The 9382-nt window shown below is 40.0% G+C and overlaps 1 protein-coding gene across 1 annotated transcript in view; it reads left to right on the plus strand.

Annotated features, from left to right (window-relative positions):
- Positions 1 to 9382, plus strand: part of Heatr5b (HEAT repeat containing 5B) — a 91718-nt gene that overhangs the window by 79148 nt on the left and 3188 nt on the right. The window contains exons 31-34 of the mRNA XM_031357810.1: positions 1871 to 2015; positions 2861 to 3127; positions 4444 to 4668; positions 8094 to 8245. Of these exons, the coding sequence (XP_031213670.1) occupies positions 1871 to 2015; positions 2861 to 3127; positions 4444 to 4668; positions 8094 to 8245 (789 nt within the window). The remainder of the gene's footprint in view (positions 1 to 1870; positions 2016 to 2860; positions 3128 to 4443; positions 4669 to 8093; positions 8246 to 9382) is intronic.

Consider the following 9382-nt stretch of genomic DNA (forward strand, 5'->3'; position numbering starts at 1 on the left):
CTCCCAACCAAAAAAAGCCCAGGACCAGATGGGTTTAGTGCAGAGTTTTATCAAACCTTCAAAGAAGGTTTCTTTATGACAAACAAAGGAATTTGAACTCTATACTGAAAGCGAAAGGAAATGATTAAAAATGAAGAATGATTAATTTTGTTTGGATATAACTCAGTTATACAGCATTAGTGTAGATAGAGAGGTAGATAGTAAATGACTAATGGAGACACAGACAGACAGACAGACAGAAAGACATAGAAAGATTATACAGTCAGCCTTAAAGAGGTTGGTTTATGAGATATGAGAAGGGGAGCACAGAGAACAGCTATGAGGCTCTCTATCTAATCTTCCAGAAAATAATAGTCTAGAAAACTTAAATGCAGGTGAAAAGAGGACCATGCTGGGAAACTGAGGATAAACAACATTTATGGGTCAAAAAGAGGGAACTAGATGGGCAGTGGGGACCAGGGAAGGGAGTAGGAGTAGGAGCTAAAGCCAGCAGCTCTCAAAGGCAAGGGGTGCTCTGTGGGAGACAGGGACAGCATGGAAGGGAAGAAGGCTACAGATAGTTTAGGAACTACAGCAATGGCAGAGGAGGCCTTTGGGGCCTTTAAGTAAGAAAGTCCAGGCTGGGCGGTGGTGGCGCATGCTTTTAATCCCAGCACTTGGGAGACAGAGGCAGAGGTAGGTGGATTTCTGACTTTGAGTTCAGCCTGGTCTACAGAGTGAGATCCAGGACAGGGCTACACAAAGAAACCCTGTCTCAAAAAAAAAGTTGAGAACAATCATTTACCATAAGGAGAGAGTGGCTTGACAGGAGAGGCACAGGTCTCTATCAGTCTGTAGAAGCCTACTAGGATACATGAAGAACACATGAAGAACAATAGAACAGCCTTGGATTTATTTTGATTTTGAATTTCTTTGTACTTGTGGGACTGGCTCCAGAACCTCGTGTGTGCTGGGCCAGCATTTTGTGACTGAGCAGTACCCCAAGCTGTGTGTGGGCTTTTCTGTCTTAAGAAGAGAGAAAAGTTTTGATTGAATTAAGTTTCTCTTCTATTTTTAATTTACGGCAAGCTCATCGTATCAGTTAGATAAAGAAAATTATAGAGACTTAAGATTACAGTTTGTGGGGCTGGAGAGAAGGCTCAGTGGTTAAGAGCACTGACTGCTCTTTCAAAAGTTCTGAGTTCAAATCCCAGTAATGACATGGTGACTCACAACCATCCAAAATGATATCTGACACCCTCTGGTGTGTCTGAAGACAGCTACAGTGTACTTATATAGATTAAATAAATGAATCTTTAAAAAAAAAAAAAAAGATTACGGTTTGTGGGGGCTGGAGGGATGGCTCAGCGGTTAGGAGCACTTAACTGCTCTCCTAGAGGTCCCGAGTTCAATTCCCAGCAACCATCTGTAATAAGATCTGATGTCCTCTTCTGGTGTGTTTGAAGACAGCTATAGTGTACTCACATAAGTAAAGTAAATAAATAAATCTTTTTTTTAAAAAAAGGTTACAGTTTTAATTGTTGCTAAAGTGAAAACATACCAATTCCTCATCTTAGGTGGGCAATTAGGAACTTCAGTGACACTGAATTCTAGCAACACTAATAGCTTAGGTGTTTAATCCCAGTAGGAGAATAATAATATCTGAATATAAAACATAATTAAGTATTTAAATACTGTATGTTACTTGAAAAACTTATGAGATAAAGTGTGACCTCTTAATTTTATTATAATGCTCTTTTGTTATCTAGTCCTATATATTAAATTTTAGTTACAAAATTATTATTGCATATGTATTTTTTCAGATTTTAATAGTACACATCTGTCATTTGAACTTGAAATTAACTAAGTGTATTTGTGTTAATTATAATAGCTGATTGGTGTTGAGTTGCTAAGTGTCCTGCACCGCCTGTTACTGACCTGGAACCCACCTTCTATCCAGCTGCTGGTCACTGGAGTTGTGCAGCAGATTGTCAGGGCTGCTCGGGACTATCTACAGGAAAAGAGAAGCGCACTAAGTAAGCACGGGAAACGCCTTGCTCCGCACGGTTTTATATGTATGGCTGTTTTGCCACATGCATGCCTGGGGCCCACAGAGACCAGAAGAGAGAGGGCATTGGTTCCCTAGAACTGGACTTACAGATGGTTGTGATATGTCATATGGGTGCCAGGAATCAAACCGAGGTCTTCTGGAAGAGCAACCAGTGCTCTTAACCATTGAGCCATCTCTCCATCTCTGTACTCCTAGTTTTATAACCAGGCATGATGGGCATGCTTGTAATCTCAGCGTTTGGGAGGTAGAAACGAAAAAGATAAAAAAAGTACGGTGTTCGTTCAAGGTCAATTTGGGCTAGAGACCTGTCTCAAAACAAAATTAAAATTAAAAAAAAAAAAAGTTGCCGGGCTGTGGTGTTGCATGCCTTTAATCTCAGCACTTGGGAGGCAGAGGCAGGTGGATTTCTGAGTTTGAGGCCAGCCTGGTCTACAGAGTGAGTTCCAGGACAGCCAGAGCTGTACAAAGAAACCCTATCTCGAAAACAAAACAAAACAAAACAACAACAACAACAAAAGTTAATTTTATACTTCTTCCATTCAAAGGTGTCAATTTTATATGGTTTACCTAGCATATTTGTTATTCCTGTTATGAAATACAAACCTAATGAAATGCCTAGTAATGATTTGCCAGGTGAAATGGACTGCCCATGGCTTTCAAGGAAGGCTCATCTAGCCAGAGCACTGTACCAAGGGCATATGGCACCACTTACATATGACTTTATAAGTCCTTTAGAAATGTCTTTAGGTGTACTTACTACTTTATGTCTATCTATGCTGGAAATGTCATCAATGACATCTTTCCCTTAAGATGGAGAAGACATGGAAAAAGAGTCCTGCCCTGCATTAGGAGAAGGGGGTGATGCCGGTGGCCTCAGCCCTGGGAAGTCCCTAGTGTTCGCAACCATGGAGCTGCTGATGTTCATTTTAGTACGGCATATGCCACACCTGAGTACCAAGATGTTGGACTCTCCAAGTCACATGGCCACGAAAACTCAGCTGTCAGAAGAAAGTGCTCGCTTGGTGGCAGCCACGGTGGCCATTCTCTCAGATCTGCCATCGCTTTGTTCACCGGCCGGTATGGGATTGATCAGTATTTGAGAGTGTACTATATGGAATTAGATAAAGATGAGTGTCCTTTGGATTTTAACAGTTTCTTTTTCCTTTCTTAAATCTCAGCTGCTAAAAGAGAAGTTTTTTAAAGGGTTACTTTGCCTTTAACAGCCTGGGAAAAACTAAAATTTCTAAACCTTACAACCTAAGGCAGCCTTGCCCGCATGTGCAAAGTTCTCATCTTGGTCTTGATTCCCAATATCACACACAAATGAAAACCTGAGGTTGAGGGAACACATGAAGGCAACAGACAAACATGGGAAGGATGACTGAGCTCCTGTTTCATGATCTGGTCCCATTCATGAGTGTCACTGGAAACGAATGCATGCCTGAAGACAGTGACAGTCAACTGTAAGGAGCACTGAAAGGAGTGGTGGTTAATAAAGGTGATAGCTGTCTGTAGATTGAAGAACTATGGCTCGGAATAAAGTAAAAACAGTACAGGAAGTATTCAGGTCCATTTCAGGCCAAGCACACCTTCCTGGCTCTTACCTGACAAACGTGAGACAGGGGCTTCTCCATCTTAGTCTCTTGGAAGGAGCCTCACTCATGCTTTCATCTGCACTTGCTCGCCCAGTAGTTTATTTTCCTGACTTGACTTGACTCTTCCATACTGAAAAGTGATTACATATCTTAGATTATGTAAGATTCCCCAGGCTACTCAAAGTACATGGTTAGTGTTCAACTGTTTTCTGTCCTCTGTTCTCTTCCCATTATGAGGTGCAATGTTAAATAGCCAACATTGGAAGTAAGAAAACCAAGATTCAGTTGAAACAAAAAAGAAAATGCCACTTCTGTTTTAAAAACAATGTGGCACTTAGTTATTTTTAGACATTGATTTATGATAGTAATAGAGTAAATTTTGAATAAAATCAAGGATAGAAATAATATTAAATCACCGTCAGCCAGGCACAGTGATGGTGAGGCAGGATTACTTGAATGCAGGGGTGTGAAGCCAGCCTGGACACAGTCCTGAGCCCTTATCTGAGGGGCAGGGAACATAGTAAGTGTTTAAAAATAATTCTGGGGAGGGGGGTGTCTGTGTGTGTGTATCTGTATCTGTGTGTGTGTGTCTGTGTATGTATGTGTCTGTGTGTGTATATGTCTGTATGTGTATATCAGTATCTGCATGTGTATCTGTGTGTGTTTTCTGTGTGTGTATCTGTGTGTCTGTGTGTCTGGATGTGTCTTTGTGTCTAGGTGTGTATATCTGTGTGATGGAAATACCTATCATGGGGGAACTGAAGGAGTTACAAAAAATTTTATTTGTCTTTATTTCAGGATGTATGACAATCCTGCCTACAATCCTGTTCTTAATTGCAAGGATATTGAAAGACACAGCAATAAAGTCTGCAGACAACCAGGTTCCTCCCCCAGTCAGCGCAGCTCTTCAGGGGATAAAAAGTATCGTGACACTCTCCATGGCCAAAACTGAGGAAACTCAGAAACAGTGGACAGCTCTGATCCGGAGCACACTTGCCTGCATCCTGGAATATTCTCAACCAGGTAGCCTGTCTGAGTTTTCAAACTTTTAGATTCTTAAGATGTTTGTTCCTGGGGCTAGAGAGATGGCTCAGCGGTTAGGAGCACTGAATGTTCTTTCAAAGGTCATGAGTTCAATTCCCAGCAACCACATAGTGGCTCACAACCATCTATAATTGGATCTAATGCCCTCTTCTGGTGTGTCTGAAGACAGTGACAGTGTACTCATCTATATATAAATAGCTGTTTGTTCCTTAATAAATTATTACTTGAATAACCTTGTCAGGAGACTGCTGTACAACACTAAATCAACCCAAGAGGTGTTTTATCTCATATTTGAAGTATAAATGCATCTTCCAAGAGTGTGGGCTCTTAAGAACCTTTTTCTAAGTGCTTATATGCATGTTCCCAGGCTACAAAGAGAGACAGTATAGACCCAGAATTGACATGCATTGGTATATGTATGTTTACTTACGCTTTTTTCTGTCTTCTCTCCTTTTGGAATTCCCACCCTCCCTTCTTTCCTCCTCCTCCTTTTTGTTGTTGTTGTTGTTGTTGTTGTTTTTGGAAGCAGCTCCTTGTTATGAAGCCTAGGTTAACTTCAAACTCATGATTATCCCATGTTAGCCTCTTGATTCCTGAGGTTACAGAAATATACCACAATGTCTGGCTATGTGTTTCAATAAAAATAACAAAGTAGGAACAGGACAGGATAGCACATGCCTGCTACTGTGTAAGAAGCAGGGCAGGTGTAGGCCAGCCAGCGCCAATATAATGAGGTCCTATCTTCAAAGAAAACGTAATAAAAGAGGAGACTAAAAATTTATGACTATTCTAACATATCCCCAAATATAACTACAATATTGACATTGAAATATTTTATCCTATATCTGAATATAGAAATAAGGAATTTCTTATGTTAATATATATTAGTTAATAAGTATATATATGTATATGTACATGCTTATATTGAATGAGATAAGTAATTATGAACAATATATGGTATTTGTTTATATTTTTTAATTTACTTAAGTAAATTTTTATATAAGTAAAATCTGATTCTTTATTTTTTCAATCAATTTGCCAGTTACTTGTTACCTGTCAATGGGTATTTTTTATTATTTCTAATTTTCCACAACTACAAAGATGGTTGTGATAAATACCCTTAAAGATTCCTCATGTTTTTTATGGCACATATGAGGACTGAAAATACATATTTTAGCACCAATTTTATTAGATAATGCCAAATTGCTGTCCATTGTGGCTTTATGAATTTATGATTCCATCAGCAACATCTGCTAATCTCATCTCTATAGATCAATTGGTATTATCCTTTTCTTGGCGAATATAAACATTTTTATATTCATTTTTAATTCAGGGGAAGTACTTCTTCATAGTTTTTATCTTTTCTTCTGTGTTTAACTTTTTGCACTTAAATTGTATTTTCTTTTTAAAGAAAATATCATAGCTGTAAGAACAGAAGTGAGCTGGAGAGATGGCTCAGTGGTTAAGAGCACTGACTGCTCTTCCAAAGGTTTTGAGTTCAGATTCCAGCAACCACATGGTGGCTCACAACCATGTGTAATGAGATCTGACACCCTCTGCTGGTGTGTCTGAAGACAGCTACAGTGTACTTACATATAATAGTGAATGAATCTTTGGGCCTGACCAAGCGGGGCTGGAGCAAGCAGAGGTCCTGAGTTCAATTCCCAGCAACCAAATGAAGGCTCACGGCCACCTGTACAGCTACAGTGTACTCATATACATAAAATAAATAAATACATCTTTTAAAAACAAAAACAAAAACAAACAAACAAAAAAACAGAGTAAGAAGGAAAAGTCTGCCACATTGTTTTTTGAAACCTTTTCACAGCCAGGCATTAAGGCTGAGAAGGTGAAGGCGAGCTCACTTTGGAGTACATTTCCAACCTGGAAATGTTTCTTATTTAAAGAATTGAGGTCCTGTATTTAAAAATTGTGTGTATGTATTTATGCTTACACATGGAAACCCTCATGGGAACAATGAATCCTTTTAAACTTGTTGCAATACTTTTTTTCATTTTTAGAACCTTAGATTTTGAAAGAATTTAAAACTATACTAAGATGTTGGAGAATAGATTTGTGGATTCCAATATTGTCCAGTATTGTCCTAGATATTGCCTCCCACTCCATAGGATCCTCTGTAAACTTCACATATCATTATCGTTACTCATGGTAATTAACTTTACTGAACCATTTGAGAATGTGTTAACATCTTTGTGGTGTTTTGCTCCTGAATACTTTATAAGTACCCTAAGAGTAGAGTAGCTCCTTAGACACCTACAGAGGAACTACCAAATGCAGGAAGTTAGCGTTGAAGAAGGGTCACTGCTGTTCATATGTACATTTTAGAAGTTGTCTAGGACATTTCCCTAACCTTTATCTTTTATAATATTCCTAGTTTGGTTTTATTCTGTTTTGTTGTTTTCTGTATAGCCCTGGATGTTCTGGAACTCATGTAAACTAGGTTGGCCTCGAACTCAAAGATACTCCTTTCTCTGCCCCTCCTGCCCCCACCTCCAAGTGCTAGGATCATGAGTGTGTATCCATGCACATTCCTGCTTTTGAAGACTACAGGACACCTATTCTTTAGTCCCAGCACTCAGGAGGCAGAGACAAGTGCATCTCTGAGTTTGAAGCTAGCCTGGTCTACCTAGTAAGTTCCAGGATAGTCAACCAAATCTATGTACAGAGACCTTGTCTCAAACAAGCAAGCAAATAAACAAACAAAAGATAAAAAAATAAAAGAAACTCTGGGTTTCTGTTTTTATTTATTTACTTATTTTATTTTATTTTATTTTATATGCATTGGTGTTTTATCTGCATGCAAGTTTATACTAGAGCATTGGATTCCCTGGAACTAGAGCCATAGACAGCCATGAGCTGCCATGTGGGTGCTGGGAATTGATCCCATGTCCTCTGGATGAACAGCCAGTGCCCTCAACTGCTGAGCCATCTCTTTAGCCCCTGGTTCTTGCTTTTTAAGACAAAGTTGTGCTTTGTAGTCTATATTGGCTTGATGTCACTCTGTAGCCAGGCTGCCTTCAAATTCGCATCAATAATCCTGTCTCCACCTCCCTTGTGCTGGGATTATAGTTTTGGCATGTCTTAACTTTCATTACCTTGTCAAGATGGCATCTGCCACAATTCCACATTATAATGCTGCATTTCTTCTCTCTATGATAATTGAGTGGTCTGCAGAGTCTGCCTTAACTGTCTGCTTCCTATCAACTTTAACACACCGGTTTTAAAAAGTGTACCTGAAGCATTTATCCCTACCGTAGTTCCACAGTGAGAATTTTGTAATCTGTATGTTTCAGGTTGAGACACAGTCTGGTAAACATTGAAGGAGTGTTGTCCATGTCTGTAATCCCGACATCTCCCCACGTTGCTTGCCTTTTGTCTCGTAGATGACTGTGTGCCCGCACCTGATGAAGTGAGCACACTCACGGCCATTGCGCTCTTCCTGTGGTCTGCCAGCAGTGAGATAATAGGAGTGCAGTCCCTGCAGAAGGGCTGCATGGACAGATTTAGAAGTGCTCTGAACTCATGTGACCCGTGGGTGAGTTACCCCTCCAAGGTCGCTCTGTCAGGGCCTTCAGATGCGCCCACTGAGATCTGATGATGCATGCAACAAGAACTTCCATGTCTGCAGGATGGCTTTACACTTTGTTTATTTGTTACTGAGTGCATATGTGTAATGTTTATGGATGTGCAGGTACTTCGTGTGCCACACACGCATTCTTACCTGCCTAACGGTATGGTCAGCCTGTAGAGTGGCTTTTAAATGGAAAAACTGTTAAAGAGTACTGTGACTAAGTACTCAGAGTGACATATATAGATACTCACCTAAGCTGAAATTATATAATGAATGAAATATTTTATTAACCTAGCCATAATGATTAGAGACTTTACATGGGGTTCTTTTATAGTATTTACTTCAGTGATACCAAGGATGTTGAAGGATAACATAGTTGCATCTTTTCTGTCTTTTTTTTTTTTCTGAGACAAGGTTTTTCTGTGCAGCTTTGCTGTCTTGGAACCGGATCTGTGTACCAGTCTGGCTTTGAACTTACAGAGATCCACCTGTCTCTGCCTCCAGAATACTGGGATTAAAGGCCTGAGTCACTGTCATTATTGCATCTTTTAATGAACATGTTTTCTGATTTATTTTGTCAAAGTCCAAGTTAAGTCTTCTCAAACATGTTGCACACCAGGAAAAGAAAATCGGTGTAGAACATTCCTGCCTCCACCCTGAGCTTCCTTAAAGTCTTCAGATTCATAGCTCAGAGACCTGTATTCTTAAACTGTCCTCCACACTTTTCTATTTGCAGACGTATTTGGTGGTTTACTGTCTAACAAAGTACTGAAACAAGTGTATTCCGTTCTCTGTCCACACATTGATGAGCAGCCCCTGACTCTTTCCCTTCTTTACAAAGTTGTTACTACTCTGATGAGCATGGTGACCAATGTTAGCACTCAGGAGCAGAAGCTGCCCTGTCCCTACAAATATGCATGGTCTACGTAGTGAGATCCATGTTCATGGGAGCTATATACTGAGAACTTGCCTCAAGAAACAAGAAAAGAGCCGGGCAGTGGTGGCGCACGCCTTTAATTCCAGCACTTGGGAGGCAGAGGTGGGTGATTTCTGAGTTCCAGGTCAACCAGGGCTACACAGAGAAACCCTGCCTTGAAAAAC

This window comes from Mastomys coucha, unplaced genomic scaffold, assembly GCF_008632895.1.
Source record: "Mastomys coucha isolate ucsf_1 unplaced genomic scaffold, UCSF_Mcou_1 pScaffold6, whole genome shotgun sequence".
Lineage (NCBI taxonomy): Eukaryota > Metazoa > Chordata > Mammalia > Rodentia > Muridae > Mastomys > Mastomys coucha.